General features: G+C 42.4%; 1 protein-coding gene across 1 annotated transcript in view; it reads right to left on the bottom strand.

Moving 5' to 3' along the window:
• Positions 1 to 23,561, bottom strand: part of LOC308101209 (lysyl oxidase homolog 4-like) — a 31,116-nt gene continuing 7,555 nt past the window's right edge. The window contains exons 5-15 of the mRNA XM_080450593.1: positions 16,085 to 16,123; positions 15,697 to 15,904; positions 15,261 to 15,441; positions 10,050 to 10,204; positions 9,376 to 9,543; positions 7,714 to 7,876; positions 6,671 to 6,914; positions 4,739 to 4,854; positions 4,434 to 4,570; positions 1,355 to 1,466; positions 1 to 1,225 (exon numbers count right to left, since the gene is read on the bottom strand). Coding sequence (XP_080306719.1) covers positions 1,155 to 1,225; positions 1,355 to 1,466; positions 4,434 to 4,570; positions 4,739 to 4,854; positions 6,671 to 6,914; positions 7,714 to 7,876; positions 9,376 to 9,543; positions 10,050 to 10,204; positions 15,261 to 15,441; positions 15,697 to 15,904; positions 16,085 to 16,123 — 1,594 coding nt within the window. The 3' untranslated portion in view covers positions 1 to 1,154. The remainder of the gene's footprint in view (positions 1,226 to 1,354; positions 1,467 to 4,433; positions 4,571 to 4,738; positions 4,855 to 6,670; positions 6,915 to 7,713; positions 7,877 to 9,375; positions 9,544 to 10,049; positions 10,205 to 15,260; positions 15,442 to 15,696; positions 15,905 to 16,084; positions 16,124 to 23,561) is intronic.

The following is a 23,561-nucleotide window of genomic DNA, read 5'->3' as shown; positions in this document are numbered from 1 at the left end:
TAGTTTGACAATCTGATGTTTATTCTTTCTCTACCATTGCAAAGTAGTGTTGAAGGCTCAACACTGTGGTACAACCAGATCTCATCTAAAATTGTCGATGTTTGACAGATAAAGAACAAAACAAATATTTGCCATAATAAAATTAACAGTACAAAACACAGCTATGTATCAAGTCAAAGATGTACATGAAATTCCGTATAAATTATTGACCTAAAGAGGTAATATAAAACTGTACATGACAATACATTTGCAATACATTACAATATTTATTCAAATAAAGCAAAGTAGCACCATGAAACACTATCAAGTCTCAATACTTTAAAAAATAAAGCACACAGTTTTCCTTACAGTAAATACAGTACTGCATTTGTAATTATGAACAGTGAAAGCGAAGTGAAACTGAGATTTTGTGTACAGTCTGCTACTAGAAAGTGTCTTTATTTAACCTAATTTATACTCCGTAGTACAACGCTTGCCGAAACCTTTTCTTGCTGGCAAGCGACACTTGTCGTGCAATGGCGTATAAATGAAGCTTTCCATGGATGGCATGTACTGTAAACATAGGGCTTGTATTGTATTGTACTCATGTGCCTTCATGTTGTTACTTTATAACTGTGGTTACATATGAATCAAGGGAAATTAAAACAGGGTTCAGAAATAAAAAATAAAATAAAAAATAAAACATTCTAAACTGTAAACTACTCTAGCTTTTGTTACCATGGTGACGTCCGATGATTTTGACCACTTCCCGTAAGTCCTTTTGTGGTCCGTCGCCTTTGTTTATTTGTCTCCTATTTCTACATACATCATCCCTCTCTCCGAATCTTTCTAACAGAAACAGTAGATGGTTGTAATCTGATCTTGCGATTGGGGGATCTGTGTTTTAAAACGTATTCATGAAATCCCTCAGTGTCCTTCCCGTTTTCGTTCCCCTTTCCCCACCGTGATCCCGGTCAACCCCATTTTTTCCCCATCTACTGTTATAGAATGTTCAAAGCAGGACAAGGCAGACGCTTTATGAAAGTCTTTTTGATGTTCCTCCTTTCTTGGAATATTCCTTGTGCTTGAAAGTACTTCCTCCTGATTGGCTGAGGTGTGACGAGGGGATGTTCAGGTGTTAAGTTGCTCTGAGTTCTGACTCAAGTGTTTTTCCTTCAGAGGAAGTTATTGGAGATCTGACGCTGGTGCTCAAACAGGTCCTCCACCTCAGGGCTGTAAGCATCACCTGATGGAGTGGATGGAGAGAGATAATGGAAGGAGAGGTTCAGCTGAGCAGACAAGACACAGGGTGGAATTTGGAGTGGTTAAGAAACATAGATGACATAGGTTTTCAGACATGAAGGAGTATTTATACCTGCGTGGCAGCCGAACATGAAGACTCGTGCTCCGTCGTATTTGCACCGGCATCGCACCACATTGTTATGGAAATCTGACTCGGCCATGTCCAAGGAAGGGTTCACCTCCACCTGCATAGACGCATAAGACGTTAGACACACGGTGCATAGATCAATTGTCTTGCACACACCTTTTTTCCAATTCCAATGTATGCAATTTACATGAACAATAAATGATTATATAAATGATAATAAAGAACGATTACTACGATGATTCATATAATTTTCATGACTGAGAAGTTAGTTAATTTATTTCTCTTTTATTTTGTTCAGAAACAGGTGCTCAATATGGTCCTCCACAAACCTGGAATTAACAATCAACAGAGCTCACTGATGGAGAATGTACCTTTGACCTTGGCTAGATTCTAAACAGTCCCTCTGAATTACAAGTGACAAACCAGCTAGCAGTGGGACAAGCTGAGAAGCCACAGCATGGGTTGCTCCTGTTTAAAATTTGTGTGCGTGTTGGGGGGGGGAGGGGGTTCTGGAATGACATGACATGACATGACATCACTTTCTAATCTTATCATTTCTCCTAGAGAGACGTGGGGGGTTGGGGGACAGTTTTCTTTTGTTCCAGCCTATGATTACAACGTAGTCATGGTTGATGGTTGGTTGCTATGTTTGCTTGTTTTCCACCCTGTCTGTCTGTCGTATATATATAAAAAAAACAGATGTACATGATTTTTCCTGATACACACATCAAACAGATAACCTGACCACATTTTCAATAAAGCTACTGTACTTCATTTTATATACCATATGAATTCTGCGGTTTTGGTCATATTTATAGAGAGAGAGAGTTAAGTCGTTAAAATATTCATAATTATCATTTTTCTTTTTTTCATTTCATGTTTTCTGGCCAATTTGTGTCGGTCAACACAGTGTGTTTAGAGGGCCCCAATAATTTTGGCGCTTAGTTTTATTGTCCCGGTGTTAAAAGCACAATATTAACTTGGTCCCAGTAGATGCCCATTAAAATTTCAGGCAATAATCTGAAACAAAGGGCCTGCAGTCTCTTTTACAGTACAATGAAAGGTTGTCACTGTCATATAAAAACGCTCTGAGGTTGCGTGAACTTGCGTCGCTGATGTTTAAATGACGGCGCAATCAGGGGCAATCAAGCTTGAGGTGGACGTGACTCACTGGTTTAAATGCACTGGTCCTAAAAATGGCTGCCACCCGCGTCTCTCGGCATGGAGACAAAAGAGACGCCCAGTTTGCACGAGAGACATGCACACTCCCTCCCCTCAATCACACACTTCTAACACAAATTTATGACCAACTTAACTACTGTTGCACCACATTTTCCATCTCAACCACAAAAGGGTGCCGGAGCCACGGTTGCCATGGCAACAAGGGATCACTGGTTTCTGACATGCATGTGATTGTCTCATGGGACGTGACTCAGCATGTTTCACTGGGGCCCTATATAGTCCTAATGGACCGCTCACACAAGAACTTTGTGTACTTATATGCACGTGCATGCAAATGCACATGTACCCTGCAAAATCCTCAATGCTAATTAACTTAGCACTGAGAGGTACATTCTTGCAGAGCACACAGACATTTGCACGTACGCACATACGCACGCACACACACACACACACACACACACACACACACACACACACACACACACACACACACACACACACACACCGACCTAAATAAAACTTCTAAATATACTGCATAAACCGTTGTGTATATAAAGTTATGAGGGGTGGTGAGCCATCATCGTATTATCAGAACACAAATAGACCAAAGCGTTCGGGTGGAGAGGGGACAGCTTTGTGACACAGCAGATGTGGTGTATTTGAGCAGAGTGAAATAGAGCAGCAGTGATGAGAAGCAGAGTGGACATTTCAACCACTGAGCAGCCAACCTGAGCATCTCTAACAAACCCTTCCACGTGCATTCTATGTCATCAAAATCAGTTTAAGCATTTTAACTATTTTATACTGCAGCTATTCGAAAAGAGACGATCTACAAGCTCATGGTGTGCTTGCAGATTGGCTATTTTTGAATAGCTGAAGTTGTGAGCTTGTACTGTACAGTAGATTGACTATGTTTGAAAGATTTGAAAAAGTGAAGAACAAAAAAAGGTTTTACTTTTAACAACCCAGATCTTCTGTTATGGGGGTCCCTGGCACAAAATCTTTTCAGATGGGGGTCTGCAGGCAAATATCAATCAATTTGGGGGTCCTTGGCATGAAAATATGAGAACCACTGTTCTATATGACTGGGAAATGCTGACAGGTTTCTTTCCACTGTCAATAAGTCAGCCCTTTCTCTGAACTGCTGGACTAATGGTAGGTCTACTTTCTCTATAAATGCAGGTTAAATCCCCTGTTCTTAAATATGCACACACCCGTAAACTACATACTGTACATACACGTATACGCCTGCAGGCCCAGCCAAGACCCATTTAGCTGAAATTACAGTCTCTATCATTTTTATCTTGTGTACGCTTCAAAATGGTGCAACGCTAACCTTTGCTTTTGCTATTTTTTCACCCCTTCTTGGCTTTAAAAGCATTTCACGGTTAATTTACGATGCAGTCGCCCTTCTGAAATAGTGGACGTTATTTCACCATGAGGAGTTTATTTATTTAACTTCTTATCTTTAAGTTTTTTGTTAAGTGGCTTGTGACAGAATAAGCAGCACTTTAACTAAATACCTATTAAGACATGGCTGACTTCAGAATTTACTTTGAGGAATTCATTTTGGTTTCAAATGCATTGTTGCTATTGTATGAGGATTCACTAATTAAGCTTAGCCACATTAATCCTGGAGTCACTATTGTAGGCAAAGTGTAAAAAATTTACATTTCCAAAAACTAGAAGATGTACAAGCTGAGCTGTGAACTTGTAGATCGGCTATTTCTCACTATTTGTCGTGATGAAGTATATAGGGCTTAAGTGGTTAATTTATACTCTGTTGTACGACGGTGTCATGTGCTGAAAATTGCACATCTACACGCTCACAACATGTCAGACTGTCATACAGCAAATCAGACTTTAACCCCCACCACCTTACCTGGAAGATGTATTCACCGGGGCGTATGTCAGTGATGTCGACCCACTGGCAGTCAATGTCATGGCGATAGGTATCCCAGCAGCCCACTGAGATGCCCTGCTCACCCATGTTGTAGCAGGTAAACCTCTTACTTAGTCCTAGAAGTCCAAACAACAACACATTGGAAAGGTGTGATTTAGCTAATCACTAAAAGATCAAATTGATGGGTAATATTTTATGTTTTGTTTTCTGTGCCTTTGTGGTTCAAATCACTCTTCAGATAAATAAAGGATAGATCAAATAATAATAATTGAATGAACATTTACCATCAGGGCAGTAGGTATCCTCTAGACAGAAACTGGCTTTGTGGCCTTCAGCCACCTTGGTTCCATTCAAGGTTAGAAGGTCATAATGGGTGAAGACCTCAATACTGTGGTAATGCCTAAGACGAAATGACAAGATAGGATGAGATGGGACAGGACTGGACAGGACTGGACAGGACAGAACAGGGTGGGATAGGATAGGACAGGACAGGGTGGGATGAGTATGAGGAGTGTAGCAGAGAGAGAAGAGCAGAGAGCAAAGCGATAAAGATGGAGAGATGAAAGATGAAGATGGGTAGTAAAAGGATGAGAGGGAAAGGAAGTGAAAGCATGTGACCGAAAAAAAAGTGGTCAAAGTAACCCAATATTCCCCAGTGACTGAATCACTATACAGTAGTTATGACTGTTTTACTGTTCCTTTTCTTGTTTTTCTTGAATGATTCCCAGAGAATAACAATTGACTCTAGCCCCAAAACAAACAAAAGCCCAGAATATGTCTAAATATGACAGCCATAATTCTTGTTAACGTTGCGAGGGCGTCAGATAGACATGGGCAGCAATAAAGTGAATGTCGAACCGTGTATTTGTTTAAGGAGGTTGCGAGTGCGTTGTGGGGAGGGAGAGCTCTGAGCACTGAACTCTGCCTCCCTCCTTTTGGGACGCAGAACCACAGAACCACTGAGATAAGAGCAGCCACACCAGTTTGAGCCCATGCTGTCATGGCTGTGATGACGGTAACAACTGGGTGACCAGCAAAAAGAAGGTTTATTGTAAGCCGTTGTTTTTGGTGGATGAGGGGACCAATTTATCTCAGTTGAATTGCAGACATTTGTATGTCGGCAGTTTGATTACATACCGTACAGATCTCCTCATGTATGGCAATGTACTTTCCCTATGCTGTTAACCACTTAAGCCCTATACTGTATACTTAGCCAATCAACACGCTCACAACATATCGCTTAGTGACGCATTTTGAGCTTGACTTTTTTGGGGGAAATTAAAACATTTAGAAAATCTTTCCTGTATTGACATGCCCAAAATGGGGACGCCGGTTTGAAAATGGTTAACCCACTATATACTAACCAAAGAACATTACAGTACATTCAAGAGCCCACATTTAGTCTAATAATATCCACCATTTGAAATAAATAGATGCCTAGTGCCTACTCTTACAAAAAATAATGTCTGACATGAAAGCTAATTCTGGGTTACCAGTAAAGCTACTTTATGAGTCATCTGTAAATCTTTGCTTACAAAATAGTCACAGTTGGCCTTATGTTTGACAATATAATCATCTGTGCTGCTGAACATTGATTGATGAATGTCGGTAAGCGATCTTTCCCAAAGTGGATCTATGGCATTTTAGGATGAAACCCTTTAAACTTTTGACTTTGACTTTTAACAACGCCAGGTTCAGTGTAACCACACGCTAAATCAAACAGTCCGACATACTGTAAACCTACTCAGCTGTAACCAAGTCAAATCTAAACAGACTGAAGTTCTAATTTCTCCAACATACTGTAAACCTACTCGTCTGGAACCAAATCCCCAACCCACACCACCCCCGTCTCCTTGGTCGCTTCCTGCACTTTCAATTGTTCATTTGATGTCTCCATTTCATTTAATGTGTCTTGTGAATATTAGGCCTTTTTTTTTACATGTATGTGTTTCATGTCATTCTACAACTTCTTTATATTATTTATTATTTCATTGCCGTTTTTTTGTATTTAGATGCTGTAGGACAACGATGACAGGACAGGAATGATGATTGCGGTGAAATGCAATGGGGGAATCTAACCAGGGATGTTGCGGTTATATGTTCAACAACACACACTGTATTAGCCAACAATAGACACATTTTCGGACTTTGGACAAATAATGTCTTGAACGTGTCCCCCACCGCTTATCTTCGTACCCCCGTCCCTGGGTCTGTACCTGTGACATTGGTGCCATGTCCAGCTCTCTCTAGTGGCCCTGGGTCTGAAGTCGGCGCGGCCCATGTTCATGATGCGGGACGAGAAGCGCAGCAGGCGGCGGTGGCCGTAGGGCCAGTTCATCCTGGCGGCGGACGAGGACAGGCAGTTCTCCTCGTTGGCGCAGGTCAGCAGGTGGAGGGGCCGGTCCTCCAAGTAGGCAGACTCCTGGACCAGCTGGGCGTCCAAGACGAGGTCAGGGGCAGCTGCAAGAGGTCAAGGGATCGGGGGTTTACACAGAGAGCCAATATCTGTACAAGTTATCTAACCACTTTTATATAATATTTATAAGAAAAAGAGATAATTACAGTAGGCATGAATATGTTTTTGTTTATGCATTAAGGATCTCTAGATGCCTTTAAAGAGCTGCATCATGTTGAAGGGGTTCAGGATTACAAAGTACTGTACTATGAGAGTGTAAGAATTACCCTTCACTGCACGACAGATATGCATGTGACAGATATGAATATAAATGGTACATGGTGCATTTCTGTAGCGCCTTTCTCCATAGCGCTTTACAATGTGCATTACATTCACACACTGACGGTGGAGGAAACTATGCCAGGCAACAACATTCTCATTGGGAGCAGTTAGGGGCTCAGTGTCTTGCTCAACGACACTTCAACATGCAAAGCCAGGGGATCAAACCAGGATCAAACCTTCCAATTCCAAGACGGCCACTCTACCCCCTGAGCCACAACTTGTCTGCTTGTTTAACTTATTTTCTCCTGTTGAGTTTATGAGTGTGGACATCATTACCAGCTGCATTTCCAATAACAGGTTGAGATCTGCTCTAGGGTTCATGGGATCGACCATTGTATAATACACAAAAATGTTAAGTAAAAAAATGTTTGCTGAACATGTATAATAAACGTGAATGTTCCCTTCACTTTGGATCTTCTGAAGCGGAGACTTCACTGACCACAAAAAAGGACATGCTGGGAGAAAGGTAAATGAGTGGGTGCACACCCGCACACGTGTGTAAACTGTGAACACAACACTCACTCTCCACACAGGTGACTCCGGCGGCTTTGCCCTCTCCTCCTCTGGGGCAGTAGAGGTTGGTATTTCGGCGACACTGTTGGATAGACATCTCCGTACCGATGCAGTGGGTTCCACTAAGAACCAGATCAGCAGCATCTGCATTGCCAGGCCAGTACCAAGTCTCCTGCACGGAAAGACACCGACACATTCAGGCTGATGTTGGAAACTGCATTGAAGTCTCTGGACTTCAATGCAGGAGGTGAAGGTGAAAACTTATTTTCTGAACATTTTTGACAATTTGAACCTTTAATGACATGCCCAAAATAGAGATGCCAGGTTAAAAGTGGTTAAGTGCTAATGATCACTATTTGTCCAAATGCTCGAGAAGACATTAGTTAAACAGGCAAGGAAATTATCGCTGCCCCTTCCTATGTCCTGTACCGAGAATATGAAATTCTCCCATCAGGTTCCATTTAAATACAGGAAAAGATATACCTAAATAGGTCTAAACACTCTTTCATCCCTTTAAGTGAATCTCCTAAACAAGGAAGGTGTTAAATGAGGGTCTGCTAAAGTACATGTACTTGAATGCACTTATATTTATTTGTTTAATGCACTTCATGTCTGTTATGCAATATAATTGTGTGTATTTTCATGTGGCAGCCTATGTCCAAGACAAATGTCCCTAAGAGACACATAAAGTAATCTTGAACCATCTCAACATTTTAAAATTCCCAGTGAAAGGTCCCCAAGAACTCCCCCTCAAGGCATACAGTCACATTATACAATACTCTCACACTGCCCTTTCCAAGCACACTGTCTATTTTGAGATTGTTTGCTCGCCAAATGTCTTCCTTTCCCCCCGTCTCTCCTCGCCTCGCTTTCCCTTTTTTATTTTGGTTCTGCTGGAAGTGGACTTTGAGAAGCCTGTAATTACCTCAGGCCTCGGTAATAACACAGCAGAGACACACAAACAGCAGCGCTGAGAGAAAGCAACAGAGGGGAAGAGAGAGAGAATGGCCAATGGAGGTAGAACAAAGGGAAAAAGCTGACAGAAACCAACAATATGATAATATTGTTGATTCTGAAGCAATAAACTCCAGTGTCAAACATGCAGCCCATGACCTGGGTGTGAGTTTTGATTCCAACCTTCAATTATCTAGAACAAGAGTTGTCTAATCTTGTTACTTCCAGTTGAGGAATATTGGGGGGGGGGGTTTTTTTGTGCAAATTGTCATATAAAGAAGTATATATGGGCATAAGTGGTTGAGAAGATGTCCCCTCTCTGTTTTTTATTTATATTTTTAACAAATGGAACCCTGACAATATGAATAATTGATGGGAAAGTTCAGAGAAAACAAGTGAGAAACCCCATGGTTAAAACTATTTCAATTCTATTTATACCCCATTTTCTTCACCTCCCACCACTACAATTACCATTTACTATTTAGGCATTTAGCAGAGGCTCTTATCCAGAGTGACTTACAATAAACTAGATAATCACATACATAGAATGCAGAGTAAACCAGAAACGCAGAAAAACCAAGAACCTATAGCACCAGTCTAAACAATCTAAACTGTTTAAATAACTGCTCACTGCTAATCATGAGAACGAATGATCAAGATGTGTCTGCATGGTAGCCATATCTTGGTCGTCGCTTGCACCCCTCCCCCACCCCTCACCTGGTGAGCTCTGGAAGCAAATCCGAATCCCAGCTGTCGACAGACCACCATGGCCTCGTTGATGCCCCAGTTCTCACTGCAGACGGACCCCCAGCGCTTCGCTCCTCCCACCTCCATCAGTACCTCCACGCGGCCCTCCCCCGGCTCCCTTCCTCCTGCCAGCCGCACCTGATGGGGAATGCGATGGGGAAACAGTGCTATGAAGAGATGCCATTTGCGTGTGTGTAATGTGTGTCAGTGCATGTGCAGTTTACTCAAAAGCATTGCATAATCACTTAACATACTTTAAAACAATGTTTTATACAGTATATAACATACATGGACATCTGGTGCAGTATATCCAAGTGTAAACATGCGCGCCCCTCCCCCTCTGTCAGAGGTTGTAGCCAGCCAGCATAGATCATTCATTCATTATTATGCCATCTGATTTCCTGCACCTTTTGTTGACCCAAATGATATAAAAATGAATACATTGTGCACTTGTCTGGAGATCTACAGAGTGGAAAAGAAGAAACTGGAAACTGTTGTGTGTGTGCTGTGCATGTTTCTGTGTAAGAAGAATATATGTAAGTGTCTTGCACAGTGATATCACCAGTGTTCATTTATACACTTGTGACTGAGTATAAGTGAGTTAAATTGATACTGAGGAGTTTTACTGTGCCCTTGTGTCTCACCGTGGTCTGGAGGCCTGTGTTGGGAACGTTGCAGCGAACTGCTACATCCTGGCTGTGCTTGCAGGTGTATAAAGGAACCGCGCGGAAACCACACTCCATGATGGACCTCTCCCGGCCTGTACACTGCACACTGTTCATATGGACGGGGCCAGTACCTACAGAGAGGGAAGACTTTCACTCATGTGCTGCCTGGTGGTAAGACACTAAACAAGCATGTACAGTAAGTAGACTTAAGCCCTCTCCAGACCAATCTGAGTCGGCCCGATTTTGGGCCGAATTGGCTTCGGGAAGCGTCGGCCAGTCGGTTAGGGGTCCGTCGGGGGGTCCGTCGGGACCTTTTCGGCCGACCCAGAGCCGACCGAACATGTTCAGCTTTTTAGCCGACTGGTAGCGCAGTGGCAGTGACAACAGAGGGCTGTCGGTGTTGCCAGATTATGTGAGAGAAACAAGCGACCATGTCTATGAAAACCTACATTCACTGTTTCTTGTTGTTGCTCCCAGAGAGAGAGAGATTGATTGATTTGCCCTACTTTTGCGCTGTGGTGATTGGGAGCAGGTGTGTAAATTTGTCCAGTGACGGAGTCACATGCATCCGTGTTTATGTATAAATATGTAATGCGCAAGTATGTAAACATGTCCTTCTGAGTGGGAGTTCAAGCATTGCATGAATAGGCTCGAGAGAGAGAGAGAGAGAGAGAGAGAGAGAGAGAGAGAGAGAGAGAGAGAGAGAGAGAGAGAGAGAGAGAGAGAAAAAGCAGCAGAGGGAGAGAGAGAGAGAGAGAGAGAAAAAGCAGCAGAGGGAGAGAGAGAGAGAGAGAGAGAAAAAGCAGCAGAGGGAGAGAAAAAAGGGAGAGTGAAAGATTGAGAGAGAAAGAGCGAGCGAGAGATTGAGGAGACGGAAAGAGGGAGAGAGAACGAGCAATTAAGTGAATTGCTTTCACCTGCTGCTGCTGTGCGGAGTGTGCTACAGGGCATATCTCCGCCAAGCCAGGGTGACCTACCCAGGCTCATGAAATTCATATTCAGGCATAGTAGCCAATTAGAATGAAATCTTCAAAAACGGACTCATATACTGATACAGAACCATATATTGGCTATATATTATGGCTGTCGGGTGGAAATCTTGTATGTTCCTTTTTTATTATTATTTAAAAACAATTTAAAATCGTGAAAATAGCCAATCTACAAGCAGTAATTATTAATAATTAAGAAATACTATATTTTAAAGAGTGAAAAATCAACTAAAGTCATTATTAGTGCAAGTTCATTCACATTTCATTTGAATGAAAATAACTTGTGGGTAAAATACATTCTGTGAATCTAATGTGATTAATGTGACCCCTACTTCAGTCAGTGAAGTCCAGGGCTGAATGTGACATATTGAGACCTATATAACTAAATATTGGTCATTTGCCAACACATTATTTTGTGAAATAAATGGGTAATATTTCACAGATAGTTATACTATTCTTATAATATATTAAAATACAATCATCCTTAACCTTCAAGTTAAATGCATTATTTCCGTGGACTTAAAAATCATTTTTGGACTTAAAAATCGTTATTATTTTTTTGGATGGCCTTCCTGCCCTGGCAGGAAGGCCGGGCAGGGCCTTTGTGCCCTCCAAAAAATTACAACACCAAAGGCCAAGTGGCCTTGCCCCTAAAATGACGAAATTCCAGGCTTGAATGCAATAGATGTACTCTGAGTCTGTTACAAGTAAAAGTCCGGAATTCAACATTTACTTGAGTAAAAGTACTAAAGTATTGGTATAAAAATGTACTTAAAGTACCAAAAGTAAAAGTACAAAAATGTTTGAAAATAGCAGATCTACAAGCTCAGAACGCATGCATCGCAACACGTTGTGAGCTTGTAGATCTGCTATTTTCAAATAGCTTATAGGTACAAAATAGGGCTAAAGTGGTTAATGTATGTTTCATAATGATTTATATCTGCAAAGTAACTAGTAACTAAACATTTCAAATAATTGTTGTGGAGTACAAGTATAGACAATTGGAAATACTCCAGTAAAGTAAAAGTACCTCAAAATTGTACTTAAGTACTGTACTTGAGTAAATGTACTAGTTACTTTACACCACTGCACGTCAGTGAAGAAAAAACGCTGGGAACATCCCTAAGTGGCTTTGCAGGGAAACAAGCCCAAAGTCGCTTATAATAAGCAGACCTGGCAACGCTGGCACGCTAAAAGTCAAATTAGCACATGAATGGCCAGTCGGCTGACAGACTTAAATGGTAACTTTTGCCAACCGAATACCAGTCTGTTGCAGTCTGGAGTAGTCTGCAATAGTCTGGACGAGTCTGTTTGGTGCGGAGTTGCCTTTACAGTACATTTACACACATGGAAGTTGCTGAAGTGGTTGGTCATAGAACAAGGGTTCCCAAACTTTTCAGCTCGAGGCCCAAAAGATAAATGTTTGCATCTCCCCGGGATCCAAACTTACAAAAATACATTATGAAGCCCTATTTAAAAAATAGAGAAAATGGACTGTCTATGTTCACCATTTGTTTTAATTTTTGAAAATGTATGGACATTTCTTTGATTTTTTTTAACCACTTAAACCCTACAGTATATGGTTGACCGGAGTCCCTCAGGGCTCTATACTAGTGTATTTTCTGTTTTTGCTCTACATTAAATGTCATCGCTGAAAATGTCCATTCGCTTTGCGACGCGTTGTGAGCTTGTCGATATGCTATTTCTGCTAAGGTTTTTGGCAGAATTCGGACGCTGGGGTTTAAGTGGTTAAATGTTAAACCCCAATGTCAGTTTTTCTTCAGAATCTTTTTAAATGTATACATTTTTTATGTAGGAAACGTATTTCTTTTTTATATAGTTACCCGAGACCTATAAAAATGGGTCCGCGACCAAAAAATGGGTCCCGACCCTGTGAAACGGTGTCATAGAGTACGGTATGGGGGCCCTCCTGGCAGCCGAGGCCCACAGCGTCACCACAGGGAGGGATTAAAAGGCCAGACATGATCAGGCCCTGTGATGTGGCTGTGGGACAGAGCATGGGCATAGGGCTCTCTGTCCAAATTACACTGTATATTACACACTGCACATCAGGGGTACGGTTAATACGCCAAATATAGATGCTGCCATTTACGGAAAAAAGCTTGAATGCCTATGTGAGTTTGCCTGCATGCATTTGTGTGCGAGGGCCCTCAGGTCCGGGCCCTGTAATTTGGGGCGCAAATAGCTAATGATGTCATCAAGGATGTGTCACTGTGGTCGGTGGCGTCCGTTTGCCATCTTTTCTCACTGTTCTCATGTGCAGTATAGTCTTCATGTACAGTGGCTCTGTGCAAACCCACATACCGTACATGTGGTACCTGCTTCCTGAACTAGCTTCTTTTCTCTGTCATGGTCATTGTAGGATCAAAGGATTATTGTCTAGGAATTACAGCTGACCCTGCCATTAATTGTTTCATTATAATGATGGTGACCCAACCTTGAACTTTGAAGCCTCGCATCCCTTTTCTGGGGTGAACATTTGGCAAAAGAAAAAAGAAAAGCAGATATACAAGCTCATAACGTGTGTAGAGGGCAAAAAGGTGTAGACCTAGTATAGAGCACTGGTGGACTCCGGTCAACTAGTATAGTAAAGTAAGTATATAGGGTACAAGTGGTTATCCCCTTAAACGCTATATACTTTCCACATCAAATAGCAAAATTGTATAAGCTCATAATACGTCGCAACGCAAGTTACGCAACACAATGCGTTGTGAGCTTTTAGCTAGAGCTTTGCCTATTTTTGCCAGAATGCATGTTCGCCTGTTATCACATGCCCAGAATAGGGACACTAGGGTTCATTTTGTTACGGCAAATTAACACTTTGCTATACGACCGCGCCGCCCATCGAAGATTGATTTTCAACTGATAAGCGTGACGCGTTGTTGGCTTTATTCTTCATTTGCATTTGTTGCATGTCGCTCCGGATAGAGCATCAGCTCTATGCACGCAAGTGGATCTCCATTAATGGAATTCCATTAATCTTGTGCACCCAGCGTCAGTAGCTAGACCTAATGTGAGGCTTGCCTAGAGTTCTGAATCACTCTAATCCTCCATCTTGACATTAACTCATGTCCTTTTTTTAGACATAATAGCACCATAGCACCTTCTTTTATAGAGCCCTAAAAAGCAACACCAAAATTGTTTCCATGAGCCACTTGTTTAAGACTAACGGAGAGAAGGAAATGCGACCACCTTTACAGGACGTACTCTGTGCTCGCTGGGGCATTGAAATAATGGTGGGGAAATGAATGTGGTTACAGAGGTACTGCCAAGGTACTGGGAGCAAACAACACAAGGGACAGAAAGAGTGTGTGAAAGTTGGGTCTAGGAATATGTTTATGTAGAATTATTAGACAGCTAAGTGGCTACATGCTCATGGCCACAAATAGCACCAAAATGGTCACAATCTGTCCAAACACTCAGGTTTGCCAAATACGCTCCCGGCTGATTGCTTGACATCTTGGTTTCAAAGCTTTGTTCACTTTTCAAATAGAGCAGATTTATTTGGACGACGACACATGCAGTTGTTTAGTGTCACTGGAACTGGAACACGGTAGCATAGTTTACACTCGTCTAATTGGTCATGGGTAGAAATCCACAACAATCGGCTTTTCGGATAGGAGCCGAGAGCGGGCTGTAAACATTTTCAGTCTGGTTTATTTGTCCACTCGGCTGTGGTCCTGTGAGGGCTGTGTGGTGCGTAGCCTGATAAAGTGTGTTTAAACTGGAGAGATCTGAAATTCACTCTCATGGCTAACTCTGGCACTGATCCACTGTCCCCTTTCAACACTCCACGATCAGTGTTATGCCTCTGGTACCAAGTCCTACCATGTCTTCACATTCATACTCTTTTCATACCGGGGATATTATATTCCTGAATTAAATTATGCTATCAGTTGGGAAAGTGGAAGCGGCAAAGCCTAATGATAGGTTTGCATGCTTTGCTGCCTGGGCCATACACACTTCCCCAACCATAGCCTAGAACCAATCCCCGACCATAACCTAGCTTTGGTCACGGGAATTAAAGCTTACTGAGAGCCAGAAGACCACCGCTGAGAGTGCAGAATGTCAAATTTGTGTGTGTGTTTGTGTGGGTGTGTGATGGAGAAAACAATACATTATAGTTTATTTTGTGTGTGTGTGCATGCATGCATATGCAAGTGTGAAATCTCGTTACCCTGCCCCAGCTGGGCCCTGGTGAGGGCCTCTTTGGCTGTTCCGAAGCCCAGCTCCCTGCAGACAACACTGGCAGCACCGAGGTCCCACAGGTGGTCACAGATAGACCCCCATTTCCCCTCCCTCAGCACCTCCACGCGGCCCTCACCCAGCCGCGGCCCAGACTTCAGACGAACAACTGGCTGCCAGGGGGAGGAGATCGAGAGAGGGATGGAGGGTCAAGGAGACAATAAGGATAGACAGTTAAGATCAAAGTCTTGTTTCTATAACTTCGCTCAATCAACCCACTTGACTCCTCTAATTAATCAGGGCTGGAAAGCAAAAAAAATGATAGAAAACTAAATATTTAATTTCCACCTTTCTCTACCTGTTCCTCAACCTCTACACCCATTCTGCTCTTCTAACTGAGCCTTTTTTATGGCTATTTTTTTTTTTACCTGCACGGCGGGTGGTGCAGGGGGTCTGCCGGAGCGTGTGAACTGGGGTCCGGGGACACAGCGCACCACTGCACTCATGCCTCCCCGGCAGGGTACGTCGCTCCTGGCGAGGGACAGCTGCGATAGGCACTGGGACAGAGTGACTTCCAGACCCTGACACGTTACCTTCTCCACCCAGTAAGCCTTCTTACTGGACACTGACCTCAGTCTTTGGTTTGGAGTGGAGTGGGGTGCAGGGTTGGCAGTGGGTGTAGAACATGGGTAAAAGAAACAAATGGTTGTGAGAGGTTTGTGAACATTGCAATCATGATCATAACTATGAAAGTAGGATAATCGTCAGTGTGTGTAATAGATAGCATGACAATTATGTCCAAAATAATCCTTTTACCTTGAAGACGAGTCTGCTATCTTAGAGTCCCACAGTTTCCTGAAAGACACAGAGGATGTCACGCATCAGAATTTGATTATGACATCACAAGTAAGACGCGCGAACGCAGCTTGAAAATAACAATTGGCCCCCCACAAAAAAAATCATATTTATTTGACTGTATCTGGCTCTGTTTTTCTTAAAAGTGCAAATTAGTCATTTGGAATCCCATGTTACAGCATAGCTATAGCTAGCAAGAAGAAATCTAAAACTGTCCTCAAACTAAGGCGTTTTCAACTTGCCATCCGGCCTGAAATATGCACAAATGACATGGAATTCTTAGATATCCCAATAGATGAACTTGTGTAGATGCTTTTAGATGTGTTATTTTTGACTGTAGCTGCTATATTTCTCTCAGAGGAGTGTAATTAGTCACCCAGGGGCAGACGGATTTAGAGCGTGAGTCACATGGGGGCGCGGTTGCACACAGGCAGTGCACACAATACTGCACACAGACACACACACAACCCGAGCACGGTTTCATAGTAAGCTCCACTTGCGCGGAGGCACGCCTTCGGCGCGCCTCCTTCCGCTGCGTTCGCAATAACTCTACGGAATGCCTCATGCCCTCCCACTTATGGCTGTCTGCTTTTGACTGTGACTGGCAAAATCACCACTTATCCTATACAGTCATATATATCCCATACAGTCTCTCATTTGCTTTTTCTACATCTTTATCTAACACACAACCACATCCTTCTCCTGTTTCCTGCGTGGCGCTCCTACTCAAGCCCATCTCTATACTTATTTAATCTCTGCCCGTTCATTTATTTCCCCTACCCCTCCTTTCACTTCACCCCCTATCTCACAGGCCTTCTGGCCATAGGTAAATAAACAGAACGCTGTAAATACCAGGCAGCGGGCTAGAGAGACTGTGGTTTTGTGGTTAAACACAATCCTCAAGGGAAAGAGAGATAGACAGAGAGAGGGAGAGAGACAGGGAGGGAGAGCGTAAGAAAATAATAGATAGACAGAAAGATAGACAGACAGACTCAATGACATTACACAACATTCTGTCCCTGTCTGTCTCCTTTACTCTGCATCTCCTCTCCTCTCCCCCACTCAAACCATCGTAATTTTCCTCATGCCATGTGTCTTTTTTCATCCCTCCATTCATGGGTATTTCTGTCCAGAAGTCTGCCTATATGTCTGCAGAAGATGTCTGCTTTGGGACATATGTGTGGAAAAATCCTATAAATGTACATGAAACACTGCTATAGTCCAAGCTAACATGCCTTATTGATGGGTGCCAACTAACATATGGATTACAGAGCTGGTTTCAGTTTTCCTGGATATTAGCTGAAACTTGAGTCACTATTTAGACCTGCGCACACAAATACACACAAAGTGATGTTTATATATACGGTCAATGGTGCACATACATGCGCGTACACACACACACACACACACACACGCGCACGCGCACACACGCACGCACACACACACACACACACACACACACACACACACACACACACACACACACACACACACACACACACACACCACATATGCACTCTCAGAGACACAAATGCATGCACTGTGCACACACCACACAAGCCGGCCGCAAACGGATGAACTAAAACCTAAAGGGGCTAAAGGAAAAAAATGGTAGAATTCAATAAAAACCATGATTCACAAACCAGGCAGTGTCTGGGAAGTGTCCCTCTCTGTGTCACACACACACACACACACACACACACACACACACACACACACACACACACACACACACACACACACACACACACACACACACACACACACACACACACACACACACACACACACACACACACACACACACACAATACACACAAATACACACACACACTTTCTGACCACTTGCATCACCCACTATAACCACCACAGACAGGTGCTGTGTGAGTGACGCCCTCTATGAACGTGTCCAAATGAAAATGAGTCACATCATCCAAGTATAGACAGCAGGACAAAGTGCCTGCCGCATTCAATATTGGGCATGCTAAATCTGGAGACACACGTTCTCTCCAGGAGAACCCCAGTCTCCTACTATTCCACAGCTCATTGTACTCATTTACAGCATGGGCCAAGCAAATCCCTGCTGAAAGGCCCAACAAGAGAAACCACACTCTAGGAAGGCCAAGCCAGCGCATGGAGCGTTTGTAGAGAAAAGCAGACACAATGGAATGGTAGAGGAGAGGCAGAGAGTGAACGGAGGGGAACACTCTTGGAACATTCTGTCCCGACAAATAACGTTTGTTTTCAATGGCAGTCAGCATTCATGTGAACGTGAGCAATGGTAGAAAGGAACTAAGTACTTTTACGCAACTACTGTGCTTAAGTACAGTTCTGTGATACTTTGACTTTATTTGAGTAATACAAAAAAAACGTTAGTAACTAGTTACGTTGCAGATCTTGATAATCACTACAAAACATACATTAACGGATAAATGATTATTATTATTTTATAAATTTACACAGCAGCAATTACAGTCAGCTCCACCTTTACCAGCTGCAACATTGAAGTGATGAACACATTAATGAATGCATTACTAATTACAGTCCAATTTTATTGATTGTGAAATGGGCCATTCTGCATAATGAGTACTTTTATATTTGGTAGTTTATATTTCGACACCAATGCTTTTGTACTTTTTGTTACTAAATCCTAGTACTTCTTTTATCACTGAATGTGACCTTCTGTGTCTGTGTGTGCATGTGTGTTTCTGTGCAGGAGGGAAACATGCTCCATAAATCTGTGGTGAATTAAGATGAGAGAGACAGGCTGTATGGGGGTGAGAGTGAATGGGGGAGGAAGTGGGGAGAGAGAGAGAGAGAGAGAGAGAGACATGCTTTCCATATAATTGCCTGAATTGCTTGGCAGTGTCTGCGGTGTGGTCGAGCAGTAGCATGTTGGTTCACACACAGCAGACATGGAAATATGCACGTACATATCAGCTTTCCCTGCCTCCTTTCTGTAAAATAACGCTCCCTCTATAATCCCTGCTTTGTCAGCCGACATTATGACCGCTGGGAAGGAGTGAGTGACGCAACATCTCAGTTTCTGTCAACTCGACAACTTTTATAAGGCTTTTATAACTTCACATGAGGAGGGACAAATGTTGCAGTTGCAATTTTGTTTTTGTACAGTTTTCCTTTGTGGTACTATATGATGCATTTGACGATCTTTGTTCCTTAATTAAATTTCAACTACTAAATAAAAAAAAGTGATAACTTGCTTGAAATGAAAGCTAATGATGATAACGTAACATGAGATAATGTGTGTTTTACAATGATTGAATAATGAACATGTCATTGTTTGCGCTAAATGGATAGCATGTTGGAGATATACTTTTGATATCATGATGACTGAAGTATAACAGGACATACGGAAACATAGGATTACTGTACTATACAATAACAATTACAATTACAATTACAATTTTGAGGTATTTGTACTTTACTTGAGTATTTTCCCATAACAAATACTTTTACTTCTACTCCATTACATCTCATCTAAAACTTTAGTTACTTTATAGAATCTGATTATCATTACAAAATATACATGAACCACTTCAGCCCTATATATATTTCGGCCATTTGAAAATAGCCGATCTACAAGCTCACAATGCGTCGCATCGCGACGCATTGTGAGCTTGTAGATATGCTTGTAGATCAGCTTGTGAGCTCATTGTGAGCATTTTTATACATTTGAAAACTTGAAATGGGACATTCTGCATAATGAGTACTACATAATAATGACACTTTTAAGTAACAAATCCACCACTGCTGCTTCCAGATTAGAGGCAATGTAGTTACATTGCACCATCATCAGGTCATGACAACCAGCTTCTGACCACAACACTACTGTACCCGCCTCACTGTACGAATGGATCCTCCTTACTGGACTACTGTGTCTTCCTCAGTCCCTCCTCACTCGACAACTGTATCCTCCTCACTATGACTGTATCCTCCTCACCAACAGAAGGCCCTCTCTTATTTCTGTGGATGTTTTGGGGGCTTGACACCAGCTCTTTTAGAAGCAGCTCTTTCTGTATGGTTCCATAAGCCACACTGGAGACTAGAGGGGTGATTGACTGTCAGAGAGAACCTGTTATTATACGATGGAAAGCTGCATGTGTGGAACAATCTACTCTCTCAGGTCCCTGTGCTTGCAACATTATCTTACATATCCAGTTCCAAAAATCATCCAACATATTTTGTTTTTTACTAGAAGTCACAGCCACATTATGTTCTTTCCAATACGTGGAATGGGGACTTTTAATAAACATTTGAAATAAAACGAGCCACGGTCTACACTTTGCCTTTGTGAGGTGATAAGTAGAACTTCATTCCAGTATGAGATATCATTTTTTTAAAATTATGCCTTTACTTTTAAACACTTAAGCCAGTATTTTGACCTTTCATAAATGTTTCCCTATATAATGACATGCCCAAAATAGGAACGCCAGGTTGAAAGTATTTCAGATGAATTCATAGAATGAATTGTCCTTCATCTCAACTGTCACAAAGGCTTACAAGGGCCTTTTAAAAAGCAAAAATCAACAACAAAGCATTAAGTGAGGAGGTTAGATATATAATGAGAGGAATGGGGTCAGCTGGTGAAAGTGAAATTACTGTCATAGTGAAAGGAGTGAAAATGGCTTTAGCACTTGCCTATTCTTTCAAGCAGAGCAAAGTGGGGGAGTATTTACTGTAAATGTCTGTAAAACTACATAAAGCATTTTAACAGGCTGAGACAAAGGCAGTCACCCGCCCAATAAGCAAGGTGCTGACTCAGCAAAGGGTGTGTAGTGCGTCCACTCCAGGGACTATACAAGATTAGAAGAGCTTCTCCCTGCTCTTCCTAGGTCCAGACCACAATTATAGTGGCTGCAATTGACAGGGCGTACAGGGGGGGCCAGGCACACACGGTCAGGTTTTGGGCCGGCGTGTTACTCTCTAACATGAGTATTTACACACTCACTGGTCACTTTATCAGGTACGCCTGTCCAATTGCACGTTAACGCAAATTTCAAATCAGCCAGTTACGTGGCAGCAACTCAGCATTTAGGCATGCACAACATTTGGCCAAGACGATCTGCTGTAGTTCCAACCGAGCATCAGAAGAAAGGTGATTCCGTCTTTTTAATGTTTTTGTGTGTCTGTGGATATTTTAATGCTTTTTTGTCTTCATTTGTTTTATTACATGTAGTTAATATGTTATTTGTTAATATTCTGTAACTGATAAAAGTTTCCTACTGATATATTTCTTTGGAGCAAACTATAAGCTATGCAGTATGCACAAATTGAGTTGACATGACTCTTTGTTAATTGTTAAAGAGCTGAGTCATTTATTTGAAATACATGTTCACGTCTTCTTGTGTGCCAAATGGTTAGTTCATTACACAAAAGATTTCTTGCTTTTTATTAATAAAGACCGACTTAGTAAAGTAACTACTGTCGTAAACATTTATAACTTGGTAAAGTAACTAATTAAAATACAGTAACTTTCCCCCAAATTGCAGATGGTGGCAACTGGCAAGAGTGAAGAGGAAACATTACATGTTCCATGTAGCACACATTTAGTCTCAGCCTCCCCCCCCCCACCCCATTTTCAATAGCATGTAGATTCCCTCATGCTTTCAACCTTGGAAAATATTTTTAGAGAGGAGGTCACAAACTCAAATATCAGCCTCAAAATACTTTACCCATATATGAAGCGCCGGATGCTACACATCAGGTTTCTATTGCTTCCTTCTTTCTGCTGAAAAAAGCAGCTTCGCCCACAGCTATTTACTATGGAGACAGAAATGGCTGCTGAATTCGAGTTGTACGTGGTTACTGTAGGTGGGGGTAGACAAAAAATAAACAAAACTCCCCTGACATCGTCTAGTCTCTAAACAACCTGTTGCTTGGTGCTGGGCTTGGCCTTGGGAATGTTAGAATACTCTCAATATTTGTTGATGTCCAGATTAGCACTAAGTCCACCCACAGAGGATGGCTAAGGCTAATTCATATTTTGTCGCGCGACAAACTGGTTGTTTTCCACTTATTTCCCACACAACCTCAAAGCTGGGGTTTGATGCCTCCACGGTGCCTCCGACTTGGCCGGGCGCTCCAACAATTACAATTGGAAGGCCTTGTGTTCAGGGAAACTGGCCAATAAAGGTTAAAGGTTTAACCACTTAGACCCCAGCATCGGTATTGTGGGGAAAGCTTTCGCTGAAAAAAGGCGATCGACAAGCTCACAACGTAACGTAACGCAACGCGTCTCGTTGTGAGCTTGTGAGCTTGAATAACAGAAAACAGAAAAGACACTAGCATAGAGCCCTGAGGGACTCCGGTTCCACATATGGGGTTTAAGTGGTTAAAGGTCATGATGGCTCTGTCAGTAGCAGCATGTCTTGTTGAAGTGTCCTTGGCACATGCACTGAATCCCTTCCTGCTTAACAAGCGCTTGTAACTAAAGCATAACTACATTGGCTCCATTGGAACACAGGATCTTTTTTTACACTACAACAGTTTTGGTCACAAGGTTTACACCCGTAAACCCGGTTGAATGGTTGACCAGTGCAGCTCTCAAAGTGGGGTCCTGGGACTCTCAGGGGATTCCAAATGGATCCAATACAGGTCTGTAACTCACAGAGTTTGGGGATCCTTTAAATTAAAACTTTTGAGAAGCACTGATCCAGTGTATAGGGCAGCTGAGGAGAAGAGTAGTTATTGGAGACACGTGGAAGGACAGATGGTGCAGTGCAGTCCAGTGGTCAGTCCAGCCGTCCTGCTAAGCCAGCCCATAAAAAGACCTTTGCGGGCAGACAGGCAGACACACAGAGGAGGGCTGTGTGTGTGTGTGTGTGTGTGTGTGTGTGTGTGTGTGTGTGTGTGTGTGTGTGTGTGTGTGTGTGTGTGTGTGTGTGTGTGTGTGTGTGTGTGTGTGTGTGTGTGTGTGTGTGTGTGTGTGTGTCTGTGTTTGTATGTTTGTAAAAGTGTGTTTGTGTATATATGTGTGCATGTGTGTGGGTTTGCATGTGTGTGTGTAGGATCTCGGAGATACATTTTTTGCAAGGTCTCGTGTGTGAGGGGGGAGGGAGGGATATTGTACAGTATGTGTAAACTATCCTGTAATTTGCATGTGTGCACACTTGCGTGCGTGCGTGCGTGCGTGCGTGCGTATCGTGGCTTGAGGTACTTTGTGCCAGGGCTTTGAGGGTTTGTGTGTGTGTGCCTTGGAGGTTATTTACAGCTTGGGTCAGACAGACAGGACTGGATCATCATCAGGATAGCAGCCTTCCATTAGCAGAGCAAATTATTACTCTTTGAAAGAAAAATGTCATGTGGAAGAACTATTTTGCAGTTCCTTACTGAGAGTGAGAGAATCATTCCATCCGTATCAGTTGATAATCAACAAATTCATGTTGATTAAACATTTAGTAATGTAATAATTGGTGAA

Source organism: Gymnoscopelus braueri, assembly GCF_963280865.1.
Source record: "Gymnoscopelus braueri genome assembly, chromosome: 2".
In the NCBI taxonomy this organism is placed as follows: domain Eukaryota; kingdom Metazoa; phylum Chordata; class Actinopteri; order Myctophiformes; family Myctophidae; genus Gymnoscopelus; species Gymnoscopelus braueri.
The sequence above is the reverse complement of the archived record's forward strand: the minus strand, read 5'-3'. Positions and strand labels throughout refer to the sequence as shown.